This window comes from Temnothorax americanus, unplaced genomic scaffold (assembly GCF_048541705.1).
Source record: "Temnothorax americanus isolate GAGA-0224 unplaced genomic scaffold, ASM4854170v1 Scaffold162, whole genome shotgun sequence".
NCBI lineage: Eukaryota > Metazoa > Arthropoda > Insecta > Hymenoptera > Formicidae > Temnothorax > Temnothorax americanus.
The window spans coordinates 166084-187692 of NW_027509299.1; the positions used below are offsets into that span (position 1 = coordinate 166084).

At 40.2% G+C, this 21609-nt stretch overlaps 1 protein-coding gene across 1 annotated transcript in view; it reads left to right on the top strand.

The window, feature by feature from the left end:
* Shab (Shaker cognate b) overlaps positions 1-18279 on the top strand; it is a 54870-nt gene extending 36591 nt beyond the window's left edge. The window contains exons 3-4 of the mRNA XM_077402957.1: positions 391-1237; positions 17402-18279. Of these exons, the coding sequence (XP_077259083.1) occupies positions 391-1237; positions 17402-17535 (981 nt within the window). The 3' untranslated portion in view covers positions 17536-18279. The remainder of the gene's footprint in view (positions 1-390; positions 1238-17401) is intronic.
* Positions 18280-21609: the final 3330 nt, after the last annotated feature.

Sequence of the window (21609 nt, forward strand, 5' to 3'; positions counted from 1 at the left end):
GGAGAAGAATAAGGTGCAAACGTGCGTGTGTACGCGCGCATCAGTATAAGAATAATAGATATAATAAGAAGAAAGATATTCCGGCTTTTCTTTCTCTCTCTCTCTCTCTCTCTCTCTCTCTCTTCCTTTTTCCCTTTCTCTCTTCTTTGTTTCTTCCTTAATTTCTTTTCTTGTCTCCTTCTTCCTCTATTTTTTACTTTCTCTTTTTCTCTCCTTTCCCCTCTCCTTCCTCTTTTTTTCTTTCTCACTAACGTACTCACTCACTCACTTACTTAGTCTCAATAAGGTCAGATAAAAAAAGATATTAAGAGAAGAAAATATTTTACACGTAGATCAAATAGTTCGCAATTAATTATTTTTATTTGACCAGTTGATCCATCGCTTTTTCAGGTGATAGCTGTGATATCCATACTCTTTATTGTACTTTCAACGATTGCTCTAACTCTCAACACCATTCCTAGTATGCAAGTAAATGATGAGAAAGGAAACTTCCAAGACAATCCGCAGCTCGCTATGGTGGAGGCTGTGTGCATTTCGTGGTTTACTCTCGAATACTTGCTTAGGTTCAGTGCCTCACCAGACAAATGGAAGTTCTTCAAGGGCGGTCTTAACGTGATTGATTTGCTGGCGATACTACCGTACTTCGTATCTCTATTCCTAGTCGAGACCAACAAAAATGCGAACGACCAGTTCCAAGACGTGCGCAGGGTAGTGCAGGTCTTTCGTATAATGCGGATCCTGAGGATCTTGAAGTTGGCCCGTCATTCGACTGGGCTGCAGAGTCTCGGCTTTACCTTACGTAACTCATATAAAGAGCTAGGGCTACTGATGCTTTTCTTGGCAATGGGCGTCCTCATATTCTCCAGTCTCGCCTATTTTGCCGAGAAGGAGGAGCCCGGGACCAAATTCATAAGCATTCCAGAGACCTTCTGGTGGGCAGGCATCACAATGACCACCGTCGGATACGGCGACATCTACCCCACGACCCCGCTCGGCAAAGTGATCGGCAGTGTGTGTTGTATATGTGGTGTCCTGGTAATCGCGTTGCCCATTCCCATTATCGTCAACAACTTCGCCGAATTCTACAAGAATCAGATGAGACGAGAGAAAGCCATCAAGAGGCGAGAGGCTCTTGAAAGGGCTAAACGGGAAGGCAGCATCGTGTCTTTTCATCACATCAACTTGAGAGACGCTTTCGCCAAGAGTATGGATCTCATCGACGTCATCGTCGACACCGGTAAGCGACGGACCAATGTGCGCGCGAAGGATACGATCTATGATCTGCTTCGCGCTATGATGCTTTTCGTTTATTGAACAAAATTGATTTTGATTCAAGATTATTATTACTGATCTATTAACTAATTTCTTTCAAGTGATATTATCTCCTATGTCTTATTGTTAGTATATTTATATTATTTTCTTTTTTTCACCCTTCAATTCTATTAATAGCAATATTGTAAAATAGGGTTACTCATATAACCTAACTCCATGTTACGGATACTTCAATCAATCCTCGAGATTTATCGAGGCTCCTATGGTTATAAATTAGTCTCAATGTAAGATATTTATAAAGCCATCATTGTTATAGAACTCAGGATTTTTCGGTTTTGATAACTAAGACTCAGCGCGGGAGCAAAATAAAGGGCGTGTTAACATGCAGTTGTGCGAATAATATGCGTCCCGCTTTCCCGTAGTTATCAACTTGTTTTTCTTTTTAGTAGAGTAATCCATATACATGCATACTGCTCGATAGTCTCCCCGCTTATCGTCTATAGAAATATAAAGTTTCCACATAAAATTTTTTTTAGTAATTATGCATAGATAGGGAGCCACTCCCGATTTCAATAATTTTGATATATGTTATCAAGGTCATCACATAGAGCAATATTGTGTAGTTTGTAGCTGGCGCTTGTTGTTATTAAAAAGATCTAAAACAAATATAACTGAGAAATATAACAGTTTGTGTCAGTGCTAATAGTCTAGTCATTTGGTGTTAAAAAAGGGGGTTACCTGAAAAGTTTTCCGGGAGTTTTGAAAATAGATAATTTTATATATTTCAATATGCTCTTTCCGAATTTCAACTTTGCCACCTTGTATCTTTGCCGCTCGCGCCGCCGTATTGGAAAAATGGCGCCTAAAAGCAGTTTTTTGACAATATCTCCTTTCCGACTCATTCCACGATAAAAACATTTATATACAAAATAAAACTAGAGAAAATTTCCTACAATTTATGCAATAACCTTTTTTTTCGTAAAATTAATAGTTTTGGCATACGAGCGCCGCAAAGTGTAGTTCAACACGCGTTTTGGCCTAAAAACTCATTTCCACACCACCTTGAGGTAGAGTAAGCGGCGCGTTTTTTTTGTGCCGTGGTATGCCTAGTAGGCTTAGTCCACATGCAATTCATTATTCTAAAATTTAGCGCATTTTTCTTCGCTTCGCTGTTCTTGATGGACCAGGTGTTGCGAGTTCATCGTCATTAGTACTGATCGAAACGTCACAAACCGAAATTTATTCCACATCATCCGTGATGGGATTATCAGTTTCATCGCAATCCTCTTCGTTCTCGATTTCATCATACGTTTGCTCGAAAATAATCTCCGTTTCTTCTTCTTCGTCGCTATCTTGTGATGGAACTTGCGAGTTATCACAGGTACTACTACAATTTGTGCATATAACGGAGCACTTTAACCCAGCCTTTCTGCATCCACAGGCTTTCTGACATCTTTCAAAAGATGTCAGAATGGATCCACAAGCTTTCTGACATCTTTCAAAAGATGCAGAAAGGCTGGGTTAAAGTGCTCCGTTATATGCACGAATTGTAGTGGTACCTGTGATAACTCGCAAGTTCCATCACAAGATAGCGACGAAGAGGAAGAAACGGAGACTATTTTCGAGCAAACGTATGATGAAATCGAGAACAAAGAGGATTGCGATGAAACTGATAATCCCATCGCGGATGATGTGGAAGAAATTTCGGTCTGTGACGTTTCGATCAGTACTAATGACGATGAACTCGCAACACCTGGTCCATCAAGAACAGCGAAGCGAAGAAGAATGCGCTAAATTTTAGAATAGTGAATTGCATGTAGACTAGGCCTACTGGAGATACCACGGTAAAAAAAACGCGCCACTTACTCTACCTCAAGGTGGTGTGGAAATGAGTTTTTAGGCCAAAACGCGTGTTGAACTACACTTTGCGGCGCTCGTATGCCAAAACTATTAATTTTACAAAAAAAGGTTATTGCATAAATTGTAGGAAATTTTCTCTAGTTTTATTTTGTATATAAATGTTTTTATCGTGGAATAAGTCGAAAAGGAGATATTGTCAAAAAACTGCTTTTAGGCGCCATTTTTCCAATACGGCGGCGCGAGCGGCAAAGATACGAGGTGGCAAAGTTGAAATTCGGAAAGAGCATATCGAAATATATAAAATTATCTATTTTCAAAACTCCCGGAAAACTTTCCAGGTAAAACTACCAAATGGGACTATAAGGGAAGTAATTTGTTGATATGTGTGTATAGACAGTACACGTGTAGGCTCCGCTCCTCTCCTGCAGCAGGGGTGGGGGGTGAACTTTGGTTCGCGTGGAAAGTTGAAAACGCGAATCGTACAATGCTGTTCAGAGAACCGTCCATACGAAGCGAGATCCACCCCATCCCACTCCCGTCTTGCTTACAGGACGAAACAAAGACTATCATCATTGTACGGTTTAGGTTTTCAACTTTCCACGCGAATCGAGGTCCATCCCCTGCTGCAAGGGAAGAGACAAAGCTGCTCCCCCGCCTATATGTATACTGTCTATACACATAAAACAACCTGGCTTCAAAGCGCGGATCTAGCTCTCGGCGGGCCTGGGTTCGAAGGAGGTGCGGAGAAGCAGACGGGTGGCGAAATGAAGGCGTGTCTCGGTTAACAGAAAACAGTAACGTTTATTCTCTAACAATACACACTCGCGACATTTACAATGGGTCAATACGCGTGTATCGCTTTGGCTGGATTCGCTCGCGTGTGCCCGCGCGGTTTCCGACGGTTGGGCGTGCGTGTGAAGGCGTCGTTGGTTTGGCCGCGGGCGGCGCGGGAAAACCCGCGGTATGTGCGGGGCGGAGCCGGCGCTTTTCGTTAGCCTCGTGGACCGGATCGCGTGGTGGTAGGTATCGGTTCGGGCGGTGCCGGTTTCCCGGTCGGCGTGGCCCGGAGCGCGGAAAAATGGCGCGAAGCGCGGCGGCGATATGGATCGCGAAGCGTGAGTAACGCGGTTGAAGCGAGTCGTCGGCCGAGACACACTCGGCGAAGACAGAGAATGCCGGAGGCGCTCTACCTTCTTGTCCGGACAGGCTTCGGATGATTTGGATAATACAGAGAAGCTGGTCCTTCGCCGAGACACACTCGACGAAGACAGAGAATGCCGGAGGCGCTCTACCTTACGTTCGGACTGGCTTAGTGCAGGAATTGAGGAATTCAGGATCGGTGTTGTCGGAAAGACGGGTGATCGGGAATCGCGTTCTGGTGCCAGCGACGCCGGGCTTATATGTATACGCGCCGCGGCGGCGTCGCTGCGGCGTCGCGGCGTGGTGGGGGTAGCGATGGCGATCGCGAGCGCCGGGACGGTGCGGCGGAACAATCGGTGGTTACAGCGTCCCGACGCTGCGATCGCGTTCGGCGGTGTTCGGCCGCCTTCGGCACCGCTCGGCGCGGTGAGGCGGTTGCCGCGTTAAGTCCGTTCGCGGACTTCATAATATTACATGTTAAAACGATTAAAAGTATGGGCACAACGTGCCCGGTCTTCACCCCGCGGGTGGTCGGCGGGGTGGCTTCGGCGAGGTGTTTGCGCCGGAACGATGCATGTTCGGGGGTGCATCGTTACACACACATATCAGCAAATTACTTCTCTCAGTATTCTGACGTAGTATTCTCAACAAGATTCAGAAATTCGTGTAGATGAAAGCTGTCGCATGTTGAAAGCTGTTAACGAACTGCGAGAAATAGGTGAAACCGATTGTTGACAAAATATCTATGACCGTGCTACTTATCTCGTAAATGTACACACTTTCTTTACTCTACAAGAAGTACATACAACATATACACAAACTTCACTGTTCCTAATGTTACTTTATAATACCTAAGAAAAAGCATTTAAATTGTGAAACTTTAATTTGTTATATCTTTTAAACCAATGCTGTCCCCCATTTTTTTGCGAAGAATTACTCAGAAGAACCTTCCCTACAACATATTTAAGTGCCGTTAAAATTGGTGAGGTGTAACCTTTTATTGCAGTTTTACTTTTTTTGTTAATAACCTTGTAACAAACAATGACCGCCGGCTAAAACTTTTGAAGGTTACTCAAGGGTGATGACCTTGATAATATATCTCAAAATTATTGAAATCGGGAGTGGCTCCCAATCTCTGCATAATTACTAAATTTTTTTATTTAAGAGAATTTTTTACTCTAATGATAAAAAAATTTAATGTTTTTTATGAATTTTATATAAAATATAAAAACTGATTTTTTGACATTTCTTACACTTTTTAACTTAATAATTTGGTAAATATACCGAATAAGGGACCCATCTCCTATGACCTTGATTTTGACATATATTATAGAGGTCATTCTTCTGAGTAATCTTCAGAAGGTTTTAAAAATTGCTTTTTATTAACAAAAGAAGTTTTATAAATAGAATGTAATTGTTACATGGGTTTCCAACTTTTCACGCAAATCACGCAAATTTTCACTGTATAATGCTTTCGTACTGTAAGCACCGGGCGGTGTGGGGTGGACCTTGCTTCGCGTGGAAAGTTGGGAACCCATGTGTAATCATTTTATTTTAATGATAAGGTAAACTCGGGTGAGGTGGCACCGCCGTAAAGTTAGCAGACAAATTGAATATTTTGGAGAATTATTCTTTTTCATATAATTTGGGAATTATTTGGGGAAGTTTGGGAAAATTGTTTAAACATTTGGAAAAAAATAGATTTTTTGTTATTAATAAAATTTATTGAGCGTCAAGTTAGCAGATAGCGACTATGTTTAATGTTTATTATAAGTGGAATCGATTGGAAATCATTTGGGGATGACATCTTCATTGTAATTTTTATTTGGGAAAAATCGTTTTTTTGTAATTTAAATAAATCTTTGTATTAATGTTCTTTTTTGCTGCACTTTTGCACTAGTACAACAAGTGAACTTATTGCACTAGTTCAGAAATGTAGCAAAAAAGAACAGACCATTATCGGCAGTAGTGTGAAAATTACATATTTTTCGGAGGAGCAGCGAGTTGCTTACGTCGAGACCATCGAGTAGACCTCGACATGACAACATACTCCGAAAAGAAAATTTGTAGATGTTATTTTCTTCATATATACTTCATATATATATTATTTATATCTTATAAACAGAGTAATTCCTTTATTTCCTTTTCCATAATCGTGGTACATTGACTCGCAAGAGTCGGAAATCTATTGAGTTGAAAAAAGAATTCCTTTTCCGTCACGCGGTTACATTTATCACTAATAATAAGAATCTATCTTTTTTTCTCGTTGTTTCAATGTATCTTATTTGAGACAAACGTGCGAGCAAGCGAGAGTGTGAATAAATATATGAAAAGTAGAATAAAAAAGAAACAAAATGTAAGAGAGAATGAGAATAACGAGCATTATTTATATTGTGTTAGCATTTATTATTTAATTATTTAGATTGTGTTAGCAGATTCTGTTATACTTCTGTTAGCGTTCTATTGACATCATGTAATATATCAGAACTGTCATCAAATCTGTAGTCTTTCTGCTGACAAAAATTTGTAGCAGATACTCTGCTTTTGACAGACTTGACCGTCTGAGTATTTTATAAGAATTAAAATAATGTAAGAACGAATAAGCATAAATGTAAGTGCAAAAGCAATGTAATTATTTTGTAATTTTTAAAAATTTAATGAAGTCTATGCATTAACACAAAATACTTGTCTTGTGAATCAGCATGCTTTTTTCCAAAGTATCAAGAAAACATTGGGTCTGTTCGAGTTGCTTGCATTTTTTGCACTCAGCAGCTTCGCTTTCTCTCTCTCCAACGGCCGAATATATATTTATCTCATTTCAAGTACAAAAATGTTTGGGGATTTCAAGCAACGCGAACAAGCCTATAATTGGCAAGGAAGTTACACTATCCATTTCAAGAATTTTAAATGTTGGCGAAAGTCTAAATTCCTCAAAGTAAATAAAGTATCAGAAGAATTTAAACAAGATATAAAAGATGATATTAAGAGAAAAACTTCAGAGTAATATATTATATTTTCTTTCTTTTTCTACATTATATAAGCAAAATTAAAAGAGCAGTACAAGTTGATTTATGCTACAACTCATTCTCATTCATTATAATCACTAAACAACTTATAATACAATACAGTACATAAGTTAAGCGGGGAGCACACATTTCTGCACAACGCATAATGCGTAAGCATAAGAAAATTTATTGGTCTATTTTCTTATGCACATGTGTATAAACCAATAAATTTTCTTATGCTTACGCATTATGCGTTGTGCAGAAATGTGTGCTCCCCGCTTAACTTATGTACTGTATTGTATTATAAGTTGTTTAGTGATTATAATGAATGAGAATGAGTTGTAGCATAAATCAACTTGTACTGCTCTTATAATTTTGCTTATATAATGTAGAAAAAGAAAGAAAATATAATATATTACTCTGAAGTTTTTCTCTTAATATCATCTTTTATATCTTGTTTAAATTCTTCTGATACTTTATTTACTTTGAGGAATTTAGACTTTCGCCAACATTTAAAATTCTTGAAATGGATAGTGTAACTTCCTTGCCAATTATAGGCTTGTTCGCGTTGCTTGAAATCCCCAAACATTTTTGTACTTGAAATGAGATAAATATATATTCGGCCGTTGGAGAGAGAGAAAGCGAAGCTGCTGAGTGCAAAAAATGCAAGCAACTCGAACAGACCCAATGTTTTCTTGATACTTTGGAAAAAAGCATGCTGATTCACAAGACAAGTATTTTGTGTTAATGCATAGACTTCATTAAATTTTTAAAAATTACAAAATAATTACATTGCTTTTGCACTTACATTTATGCTTATTCGTTCTTACATTATTTTAATTCTTATAAAATACTCAGACGGTCAAGTCTGTCAAAAGCAGAGTATCTGCTACAAATTTTTGTCAGCAGAAAGACTACAGATTTGATGACAGTTCTGATATATTACATGATGTCAATAGAACGCTAACAGAAGTATAACAGAATCTGCTAACACAATCTAAATAATTAAATAATAAATGCTAACACAATATAAATAATGCTCGTTATTCTCATTCTCTCTTACATTTTGTTTCTTTTTTATTCTACTTTTCATATATTTATTCACACTCTCGCTTGCTCGCACGTTTGTCTCAAATAAGATACATTGAAACAACGAGAAAAAAAGATAGATTCTTATTATTAGTGATAAATGTAACCGCGTGACGAAAAAGGAATTCTTTTTTCAACTCAATAGATTTCCGACTCTTGCGAGTCAATGTACCACGATTATGGAAAAGGAAATAAAGGAATTACTCTGTTTATAAGATATAAATAATATATATATGAAGTATATATGAAGAAAATAACATCTACAAATTTTCTTTTCGGAGTATGTTGTCATGTCGAGGTCTACTCGATGGTCTCGACGTAAGCAACTCGCTGCTCCTCCGAAAAATATGTAATTTTCACACTACTGCCGATAATGGTCTGTTCTTTTTTGCTACATTTCTGAACTAGTGCAATAAGTTCACTTGTTGTACTAGTGCAAAAGTGCAGCAAAAAAGAACATTAATACAAAGATTTATTTAAATTACAAAAAAGCGACTTTTCCCAAATAAAAATTACAATAAAGATGTCATTTCCAAATGATTTCCAATCGATTTCATTTATAATAAACATTAAACATAGTCGCTATCTGCTAACTTGACGCTCGATAAATTTTGTTAATAACAAAAAATCTATTTTTTCCCAAATGTTTAAACAATTTTCCCAAACTTCCCCAAATAATTCCCAAATTATATGAAAAAGAATAATTCTAAAATATTCAATTTGTCTGCTAACTCTACAGCGGTGCCATCTCACTCGAGTTTACCCTATCATTGAAATAAAATGATTCCACATGGGTTTCCAACTTTCCACGCGAAGCAAGGTCCACCCCACACCGCCCGGTGCTTACAGTACGAAAGCATTATACAGTAAAAATTTGCGTGATTTGCGTGAAAAGTTGGAAACTCATGTAACAATTACATTCTGTTTATGAAACTTTTTTTGTTAATAAAGAGCGATTTCTAAAACCTTCTGAAGATTACTCAGGAGAATGACCTTTATAATATATGTCAAAATCAAGGTCATAGGAGATGGGTCCCTTATTCGGTATATTTACCAATTTATTAAGTTAAAAAATGTAAGAAACGTCAAAAAATCAGTTTTTATATTTTATATAAAATTCATAAAAAACATTAAATTTTTTTATCATTAGATTAAAAAAATTTTCTTAAATAAAAAAATTTAGTAATTATGCAGAGATTGGGAGCCACTCCCGATTTTAATAATTTTGAGGTATATTATCAAGGTCATCACCCTTGAGTAACCTTCAAAAAGTTTTAGCCGGCGGTCATTGTTTGTTACAAGGAAAAATGCGCGTTCTGAGATGGGGGTGCAAGGGTTGTAAGAAGAAAAAATATAAGTCTAGGTAAAATGTAAATTTTTTCTTAAGGTAATCCTTTCGCCGACACAGCTATAGTCAAGTAACAGTCCGTCATGAGGTAATTGAAAACAAACATATTGACAAACATTACACAACACCCCAATAATTATAATAATATAACATGATTTTACACGCACGATTTAATCGTATTTAATTATTTATTAATTTAAAAAATATTACAATAGTAGTGCGGTTGGACTCGATTTAAGTTAGGTCAGGCATGACGTTACGGGCTGCGTTCGGAAGCGTCACTCGGGTGTGCTCCCTTCTCCTTCTAACTTGCTGAGATAGAAGGAGAGGGGAGTGTGCTCGTGTGCGCTAGGGTGACGTTTCCGCAGCCACGAGTAAGGCTGCATTCCCACTATACGCGTCGCGCGTCGCGTCACGACCGTCATGATCCAATCAAAACGTTTCATTTTATGACGTCATTTCCGACGCGAGATCTTGCACGACGCGACAGTTTGTTTGCTAGATTTTTGGTTACGTTGTGGCATTCACCAAAGTACGAAAGAATCTCACGATGTTTCTTTTATGAAGTATCATTATATCTATAATAGGACTTTTGTCTGCCATTTCCTTCGATAAGCTTCCATAATTCTACAAACACAATATAAATGAAAATATTGAATAATTGGAGTAAAAATACCCATTAATAATGCGATAATTAATAATATGTAACCTAAAAAAGATTGAATATGAATTAAATTTATTTCAGATATTTCATAATATACTTAGGGCCGGTATCACAGTCTCCGATTAACGTGATCCTCCGATTAAACTCACTCTGCATCTCTTTCTAACTGTCCCCCTAGAAAGAGACAAAAAGTGAGTTTAATCGGAGGATCACGTTAATCGAAGACTGTGATACCGGCCCTTACACTCTAATTCAATTAAAGCTGTGTATTACTTGATATACTTTTTTTATTTTTATTTATTAAGACAAAATATTTATTTACTTATTATTCAATTGTATAAGTTCGAGTAATATTATTCATATATACATTCATTTTTAACACATATTCTTCAAACGCGACTTTTATTCCTCTTACTGGGTTATGTTCTGCCCGTGCGTTGATATGACGCGACGCGTTCAGTGAGAATACAATTGACGCTGTTTTTCGTCTTTTGTAGCGTTGCGTCATGACGCGTCGCGCGACGCGACGCGCGACGCGTATAGTGGGAACGCAGCATAAAGCAATATGCGATTGGATCCACTACTTATTTAACCTCATATATCAGAGCAAAACATTCGGCAAGCCCTTATTTTCAAGGTACATACGTACGAAATCCGGAAACTTCAGGGAATAGTTTAAGACATTAGTAATGTATTCATCTAATCGCTAAGTACATGTATTATTCGTTGAAAACCTTGGCCGTGGCAATTTGCATCATTCTATCTTTCTTGTTCATTAGATATAAACAATAATAGAATGACAATAGCACGCTTCGCGAACGCACATTTAGAATGACTTTTATTTCTTGTAAAGTGTCGGTAACCTCATCTGATTTTTCGTACACATGCCCCTTATGACTGTATATTTAACATATATTAAATTTAGGTACCTATTTAATACTTATTCTCACGAAAGGACTACCTTATAAATATACATGGTATCAGAAAATTACGTTTTATTCATTAAAATTATTTAGTCAATAATTTTTTAATACTGTGTATAGAAGCTCAGTATATCAAATATTTGAATTAGTTAGGCAATAAGAGCCGAGCGTGGTTACAATCGCTAAAATTTATTACATGTCAAATACATCACGATTAAAGTTTCAATTACTATATTACGTACGTTTTGACCTTTTTTTGAGTCATCCTCAGCGCGTTGTCTACACATTACGTAGAACTAAATCTACATGGGGCCTTCCTTTTTCGTAAATCTATTAGCGAATCAGTTACTCCTAACAGTCATTTGGGCAAATGCACACTCCGAAGCCTTCCCAGGTATCTTAGTGTGTGATTTTCTGGTTTGAGCGCCAGGAAATTTGTTTGCAGAATATTCAGTCATGGTTCGATGGAAAAGATACCTGTACAGATACTCAGAGTGACAACAACCCTAGGATTGTATGTATATAACACGTTATGTGATGCGTAACGCTACTGTGCTAGTTTACACCGTACCTAAGTTAATACGAATCAAGCTGGTACGCATTAAACGTTTGATTCACATGCGTTTACAGTATTTATATTATAGCTACGTTTCGATATTCGCTGTCAACTGAAGATCTATAGTATATGTATACATACATTATATTAGAGTGAATATTGAAACGTATAGCTTACGTTTATTATCGTCAATATTATAGAAATGGATATGGAAAAAAATATTGCAATTTTCCACTTTATTGGGATTTCTAAAAATCCAGCAAAATAATCGTAAAAGACATTTACGACAGTTATTTATTCAATTTTAGTTTCATCTGGTCCGCTGATTTTTTATAACCGTGCTTTTCCATTTCTGGCACAAGCATTTTAAATATTTCGATATGTTTGTGTCTTTTGCCATCCATGATTGCTAATATTTGTTTATCAATGCATAATTGCAAAAACACTGTTGTTTCTTGTACCCCCCAATTTAATCTTTTTTTATTTGACATTGTATGTAGATAGTATTTTCAGTACAGGTATATACGTAAATTGAATACTGCCGATCAAGAAACATAACCTAGACAGTCTTATAATACGTATGTACACCAGCGCGTTTACAGCGCTATATGTGCATTTAATACGCATACTATTTTGGTACGATACGCCTTCATGATATGTATCCCCGGGAAAAAATATTCATATCTGATCATATATGATCATATATGAATGGCCATATACGGTCAGATATGGAAATTGGCCAGATCTGAGGATATATGATCTGGTATTATTGTATATGTTAATATCTGATCAGGTATGATCAGGTACGAACTATATATTTATCAGGTATGGACATATATTTTTGAGTAAGTTTCAAAAAATTGTTATATATTTTCAAAAGTTATTTTTTTAAAGTGTGCCACTTTATTATAAAGGTAGATTCCACGATACAACTAATACAAAAATTGTGCCGCTCCATAGTGCGAAACAGCTAGTGTCGTGTCTTTTGATACCGTTCTTATAACACTGTTTGTCAAATTTTAAATACGAGAAACAGGTCCCATTGAATGCCATCTATCGTATACTTTTGAGATGCGACATCTGATCTGATCATATATAATCTTATATGACTATATAGTTCCATATATGATTATATATGCTCTATATATGGGTATGTAAAACTTATATCTGTTTATATCTCATTTATATATGTTGATATACTGTCAGATATGAATATTTTTCCCGGACATTTTATTCGCGGATATAAAAGTCCGGGACTGTGTCTCGTCGATGTTTAGACGACCACTGACACAACCGTTCTTACAATATCATTGCTGTGTATTATTATACAGCACAAGTGTGTATTACTCAGAAGGGTGACTTCTATAATATACGTTAAGGTTATAGGAGGTAGGTCTCTATTCGGTATATTTACATACCCAACTTCTTACAAGAAAACCTCGCAAACCCAAAAATTCTGATTTTAATGAAATTTTCCACATTTGTATAATAAGGGAGGTAAAAAGATAAAAGAAATTTTTCGTTATTCCCCTATTCAATAATATTGTTAAGTGGACCGCTCCGGGTTTTCGCACGGCGAGCCGAGGACAGTTCAAAATAATTAAGTTCTCGTTTTGGAAAATGTAACAATCAATTTATTAAAGTTTGTTACACAGCACTCGCTTTTACACTCGCTCCGATTTGTGGTCCGTTTTCGATGTCGACAATCAGTGTCGCGTACGAATGGCTAGGGCGCACTTGGCTCATTGAGCTCCCGGCCGGAGCAAGCGAAGCGATCGCGGCCGGAGCTCCGAACTTTTCCGCGGGGAAACTTAGATACGTGAGAAACGCTGATTGACTCCAAATCGTCGAGCGACCAGACCATTGGTCGCTGTACGAGCGATCACGCGATGTGCACCTGTGTTCTGGGCGCAAGCGAAAACACTAAAAAACCGGGGGGAAGGCAAATAAACGCGTTTTGGAGCAAATCGAGTGTTCTCGAATATTCTCAACGCTCGCTTTCACTTTGCGAGCGTTAGATTTTTAACATGCTGCCCGCCTCGTATTCAACGGAATGCGAAACAAACGGGGTTGCACGAGGTCGCATAAGTGCGTACGCAATGATAGCTGAAGTTTTATGATACATTCACTTATATACACTATATACACTTGAGAGCTTACAATATTTTGCCCAATGTTCTTAAGTCTAATGAGGAACAAAATAATCTAGTTTAATGTTATTATACGGGCTCCGTGGGCCCGATAGACGCCGGTAACCGACAGATCTGTGTTATTGATCGTTTCAATTCGGAATTGGCGGTGCGTAATGTAACGACGCGAACGCGACCATCAAGTCCGGGATGGACTTGTTGAATCCTTGCAAGTTCCCACTTCGAAGGAGGAAGGAGATTATTTTTTAGCAAAACTAACTCGTCAACCTTGAGATTATCGTGAGATTCGGTCCATTTGACGCGCTGTTGCAATGAATGTAGTCCGACGACCAAGAACGCCAGATCTGTTCGACCATGAGTTGCACGTGTTGCCATCGCGACAACCGATTTGCATTGATTTTGAGCAATGATTCCTCCGGTACGCTGGTGAGCGGTCGACCGATGAGGAAATGACCGGGCGTCAACGCGGTAAAGTTGGACGGATCGTCGCTGAAGGGCGAAATCGGTCGAGAGTTGAGGCACGCTTCTATCTTACATAAAATAGTCACGAATTCCGAGCGAGACAGGGTACGAGCACCGATCACCCGCTTGAGGTGGTGCTTAAAACTTTTAACGCCAGCCTCCCAAAGCCCGCCGAAATGTGGTGCCGCCGGGGGGAACGAAATGCCATTTCACACTGTCATTCGCGAGGATTTCTTTGAGGGAAAGGTCGTTCATAAGCGAGCGAAAGCAGCCTTGTAGCTCGCGATCCGCACCCTGAAAGTTCGTGCCATTATCGCTATACATGTCCGATGGCAGTCCGCGTTAACTGACGAACCGATGAAATGCGGCAAGGAATCCCTCGGAGGAATAATCCTCGACACACTCGAGGTGGATCGTTTTAGTGGCAAGACAAACGAAGACCGCCACGTAATGTTTGCTCCCCCTTTGACCACGGCCGACCACAGGGGTAATAATCATTGGTCCGGCGTAATCGATGCCCGTGTGAGAGAAAGGAGGAGAAGGATTGACTCGGGAATTCGGGAGATCACCCATTAATTGCGTCGGCGTTTTCGCGGAGTATTGAAGGCAGGTAACGCATTTATGGATGTGAGACTTGATCATGCTTTGCGCCGAAATTATCTAATATGTCTGACGGAGACATCTAAGCGTGAGTTGTGTCGGTGGGAGCGTCGGTGAGCTTGATCGATCAAAAATTCAGAAATATGATGTCGCGGGAGTATGACCGTTTATCGCTCATTGTAACTCAGCGCTGAGTTTTTGAGCCGCTCGCCCAGCCGGATTAGCAAATCTTTCCCGATAAATGGGTGGAGAGAGCGTAATGGACTTGTTCTCGATACGGTGTGGCATGAGCTTTTAAGGCCTTCAAGTCATCAGGAAAACAGGTCGCTTGTACCGATCGAAGCCAAAAGACCGAAGCTTCGTGGATCTCTTCTGCGGTCAAAAGCGACTTGACGATCGTCGATGAGGTGACTTTATTTTTTAAGTTTTGCACGAAACGGCGAATGTAAGCGGTAATACGGAGAAGTCGGATCCAGCTCGAGCACGAGGTGGGCACCTCCCACTCAGGAGTTGGATCGACGAGATGAACGGCAGCTTTGCGCGCTTCGGAAGATACCGTTTGCAAAATTTCCTTTTTGGTAGGAGTCGGGAGGATCGGCCACGAGGCCGGGGATTTTCTAAGCCACGGGAGGCCTACCCACCATAATTTATGGTGTACGAGATCGACAGCGGTAGAGCCGCGAGAAGCGCAGTCGGCAGAATTGTCGTGCGTGCGGACGTGCTGCCAACGCACCTCTCCGAGGTGCAGACGCGGTTCGCGACGTAGAAATTCCATCGCGATGGATGTTGCTGAATCCAAGCCAATGCGATTTGGGAGTCAGTCCATCCGAATAATGACGCTTGCGGGAAGGGCAGGGAATTTTTTACCCAATCTAACAACCGAGTTAATAGAACGACGGCGTTAAGTTCTAATCGTGGAACGCTGACGGTTTTTAACGGCGCGACCTTTGTTTTGGCCGCGAGGAGGGTCACCTGAATATTCGTGGTAGAATGCACGATTCGAAGGTAAACGACCGCGGCGTAAGCTCGAGTGGACGCGTCCGCGAATCCGTGTAATTCCACTTCAAGTTTATCTTGACGCATCCCTGTCCATCGGGGAATGCGTATTTCACAGATATGAGGCAAATCCATGTAGTAATTAATCCAATGAGGTAAAAGATCGTCGGGGATGGGAGAGTCCCAATCAATTTTACGGAGCCAGAGCTCTTGCATCAACATCTTGGCCGCGATGACGATCGGTGACGCCCATCCGAGGGGGTCATATAACCTTGCAATAAATGATAAAACGGAGCGTTTAGTATGAACAGTTACGGCGTAAGGCGAGATTACAAAGGTGAACGAGTCGTCATGTGGTGACCAAGACAGGCCGAGGACCTTGAGCGTGTCATCGCGATTGATCGGATAGTCCGAGGTTTCACGTTGATCCTCAGGAATATCCGTTAACAGTTCGGGTGAATTCGCGGCCCATTTTCGGAGGGGAAAACATCCGCGATTCATTAGTCCGACGAGTTGCTTGCGTTTCTCGAGCAGAGACCGAAGGTCGTCTGCTCCGAAAAAAACGTCATCGACGTAGGTCGATTCTTCGATTATTGAAACCGCGTCGGGAAAATATTTACATTCGTCCTGAGCTAATTGAAAAAAGCAGCGCTGCGCGAGAAAAGGCGATGGCTTTTGGCCGTAAGTCACGATGAGCAAGCGATACAGTCAAATCAACAGACTTGCGGGAGAGCGCCAAAGAATTCGTTGATAATCCGCGTCGTCACGATGCATGCGTATCTGACGGAACATCTTCGCGATGTTTGCCATGTATACGTAACGGAATAATCGCCAGCGTAAAATTATTGCAGCGATGTCTTGTTGTAGCTTTGGTCCCGCCATTAAGAAATTGTTGAGAGTGGTTTTATCGTCCGATTTGCTCGACGCGTTAAACACGACGCGTAACTTAGTAGTCGTACTCGATTCGCGCAAAACGAAATGATGCGGAATGTACACCGGGGGGTATGGAGAGGGCTCGTCGTCGCGTACTTCTTCCATGTGCCCCATGAATTCGTATTCCTTGAGGAAATCGTGATACTGAGCGGTGATCTCGGGTTTCTGCGAGAGTCGGCGCTCCATTTTGGAGTATAAGAAAAAAGTCTTTCGAAAGGTGTCGCCTATATGAGGGTGGCCGTTTTTGAAAGGCAAACGAACAATGTAACGTTCTTGAGAATCGCGAGAATGCGTACGAGCGAAATGTTTTTTGCAACGTTCTTCCTCTTCGGTGAGAGGATTTTGAGAGGGGATACTTTCGTCCTTCCAAAAACTTTGAATCAATGAATTCGTATCTTTGCAGGATACGCAATTCAAAACGGAAGCGAACTCTCCGGCTGGGCGCGCGGTGTCGGCAGGACCGGAGACGATCCATCCGAAAACAGTAAGCTGGCCCGTCGGGGTGCCGACCGGGCCTTGATGGAGGCCGTCGAGTAGCAGAGAACCGTATAAATCCGCGCCGATTAGTACATGAATCAAGCGATTACAAGAGGGATCGGGATCTGCTAACGGTAAATCGCGTAGATGCGGCCACATTGCGGCTGGCTTTGTTTGAGAGGCTGTGTACGAAGTAATTCGTTGGTATACGTAGCCCAAAAATGGGAATATCGGTCCCTGTTTGTCGCATGGCGCGAGCGTGAGATTAACTTGAGATCGCGCGACTCCATTAAATTTCTCTCCGAAGCAATATATTTTTAACGCGGCACGATGACGTTTGGTTCGCATAGTCTGACAAAGAGATTCGGATATGAAACTGTATGTCAAGCCCTATGGATATAACAGCTCTGCTTCCTCAGAAGCCGGGATATTAATGATTCTACGATTATAGAAAAATAGCGTATCTATGCAATATCAACGCAATAACTGAGATGCTCACTAGTCAAGCGACCGCAAGAGAATGACGACGTGATCGTCGTTGTTTGCGCGGTAAGATCAGAAAACGCCTGCGCGTCAGCGTTGCGCACGAATATAGAAAAGAAACACGACTCATGCGTTACACCAGACGGATGCCTCGCAGCGCGACAACAGCAGAAGCGCTGCTTGATTGATAGCGCGCTTACGGGAGGTCGATAACAAATAAATCTATCTATTGATTTCTCTCTGCTCATGGCTTTGTTTTACCCTAGGTAGCTCTGTCCGTCCTTACCCTCAATTCGAATAAATGCTAGATTCTGAACACTTATATATATTAGGCTTAATTACAATATTAAGCCTAGATTTTGTAAATCTAGATACTGTAAATTACCTAGACTAAGTATTGCTTAGATATATAGTTTATAAAAACTGTAATAAAAGTTAATGGACAAAATTTATATACACTAATTTTTCTTATTGCAATTCGTAATTTATTGCATATCCCCGTAGGGTTCGCAATCTACTACCAATACTAATCTTTTTCCTCTCATTTTAACCGTTTGGACCAACCGTTTGGCTTAACGTTTTTTTCCGAAAGACGGAGCCCAGTTTTCTCCGCACAAGAGCCTATCTTGCACGGAGGAGCGCAGCTATCAGAAAAACATTCCATGTTTACATGGCTCTAGTTGGACTCGAACCTGGTTCCTCAGATTACGAGTCTGGCGCTCTACCACTGAATCACAAATTGCCGCCCTAATTTTTTTATTGTTAATATTATATTAATATTAAAAGTATAAATTAATTTTTTATATAGCAGGCCTGTTTAACCTGCGGCCCGCGGGCCACTCGTGGCTCTTTCCCCTACCACAGAGCTCGAGCTCGGCTCTCCCCACTCTTTCATTTGGTTTCCCGACTCTTCCAGTATTTGGCGCGTATTCCTAGTCCTAGCGGATATAGCATCTAGCATCCTAGCTTGCTTATGAGCATTGTGCATTTTACGAGATACTGTTTCCACGTTACGGCGCGTATGCACAGTATAGCTTAAAGGCTTAAACCATATTATTAAAACTGAATAATATTTATATCCCTACTATTATTATTATATATTTTTATAACTCTAAACTCTACTAACAATGTCGAAAAGACAACGCGAAGATACGTCCAATCGTCAATTTCAACAGAGCAGGGAAATTGATTTTTTTTTCTTAAATGCGAAAAATATACTGCAGTGTTTACTATGTAACATTGTAATTTTCTTTATAAAATCTTTTAATATTTCTCGCCATTATAGCACAAGTCATAAAAAAGATTACGGGCATTATCATGGAGACAGTAGAATACAAATTTTGAAAAGTTTCAAAATGCAACAACATTTGCCAGAAAATGTTGAAAATAATCCGTTTTCAAATAAAACCTTGCAACAACAATGCGTTGCAGCGTCTTATGCCGTTTTTTTAGAAATTGCACGAGCAAAAAAGTGGTTTTCAGATGGAGAGTTTATTAAAAAAAGTGCAATTGAAATGGCTAAAGCTTTCGATAATACACGTGCAATACAATTATTCGAACAAGTACCATTATCATGCCAAACTGTTACTCTTAGAATTAAGGAAATTGATATGGACATTAAACAAAAGTTAAAAAATTTACTGCAATCTTGTCGATATTTTTCACTATACCTTGACGAAAGCACTGATATTTCAGACGTTAGTCAATTATGTATATTTGTAAGATGTATCCAAAACGACTTTTCTATTAAGGAGGTTCTACAGGTACTCTCTAGTCAGTCGAGAGATGAAGAGAAAATCTTCGCAGGAGGGGGGGAACCGCGGGCGGGGGAAAAACCGCGGGGAGGGGGAAGGGGAAACCGCGTTTTTTGTGCGCCGCGGGGCGAGGGGGTCCGCGTTTTCCGGCGCCGCGGGGCGAGGGAGTCCGCGTTTTCAGGCGCCGCGGGGCGAGGGGGTCCGCGTTTTTCAGCGCCGCGGAGCGGGGCGAGGGGGTCCGCGTTTCGCCGCGCCGCGGAGTCCGCGTGACGTCACACGGCACGCTCCCGCTCGCGTTATCTCTCCCTCGCGCGCTCGCTTCCGGCCCCCGTTCGCGCGCGTCTTCTCGTTCGCGCGGTCTCTCTCGCTCCCGTTTGCGTTACCATTCCCTCGCGCGTTTTCGCTCAAAAATTATGCAAAAACTATTAAATAAAGACAGCGTATAACAAAAAGGAACAATAAATAAAAAAAAAACTTTTTTAACCATATTATAAGCATTTATTTATCATGTAGCGCAATATACACAATAGTATCCAAAGCGTAGGCTAATAATTCACAACACAATCAATAATCGAATTTTTATCGTAAAATTCACGCAAGATTGTAACTGCGTTACATTTATCGGTGATACAATTTTGACGTAAAATTGTTACAAATTGTTTGAATTTTTCACTTACGCCGTGAACATTTTGACATAGTTAAAAATACACATTCTCGACGCAATGTTCTAGTTCGAACAGAAAGAGTACAGTTGACGGTTTCATGTACAAGCTGGTGCCGCACGATGTCAATTTTACAATATCTGCGTCACGTATTTTAACAAGCTCCAGATCTCGAAACGTTAGCGATGATGGTGCCGATGACTGCACGAGTCGCTGTATATCTGCATGTTTTCCGATGAATGTCACCCACGTTGCATGTGGCAGAATTATCCGATTGCCTCGGTTATTGCCAATAAATATATCCGCAAAGGACATAGGTCCCGCGCTGATTCCAACATCCAAAAATTTATACGCTGTTGATGTCAAGGCAAATTTTTTTTCCAAAATACGCGGCGTGTAGCGGGGTTTATCAAAACTGAAAAAATACAATTATATGTTCATAAAAGTTTTTTTTGCACAAGTATATATGAAAATTAGCGGTACTTACTCATTGTGCTGTTTCTCACACGTTTCGTCTTGAATCGGAACGTAGTAGTTCGCACCGTGAGTGTTCATCGTATCTGGAGGCTGTTTATTGCAACTTACTCGAACCGTATTGAACTCTCGACTGCGCTCTAGAATTCTCGTAGACCATTTATATATACCAAAAACTGCAAATCTTACAAAAATAGCGCCAATGTACGGCTGCTGCATGGTGACCACCACCACAATCCACATACACGTTAAATGTGATATCTTTGTCAAGAACATTCGTGATGAGATCACCTCATCGGGCATCAAATATGATTTCTTTTCAAGAGCATACGTGTCTCACGATGATTTCATCGAACACGTGCAAAACTGCAAATATTGCAATTTCGGATAAGTCAATGGAGCGTTATTGTTTTTAAGAACATGTCGCGACGTGTCTCGCGATGATTTCATCGAACACGTGCAAAACTGCAAAATTTGCAATTTTGCATAATTCAATGGAGCGTTATTGTTTTAAAGAACATGTCGCGACATGTCTCGCGATGATTTCATCGAACACGTGCAAAACTGCAAATTTTGCAAATAGCGCCGATGTACGGCTGCTGAGATGAAATTAGATACAATAAGCAAACAATGCATCATTAGTAGAATATAAAATGACGAATCTGGAGGATACGCTCAATAGTCGAGAACTGGAAGTCGTGAGTGCAACAAATGGCGTTAGCAAGAGGATCGTGCAATAACATGGAGCAAGAGTTGTTGAA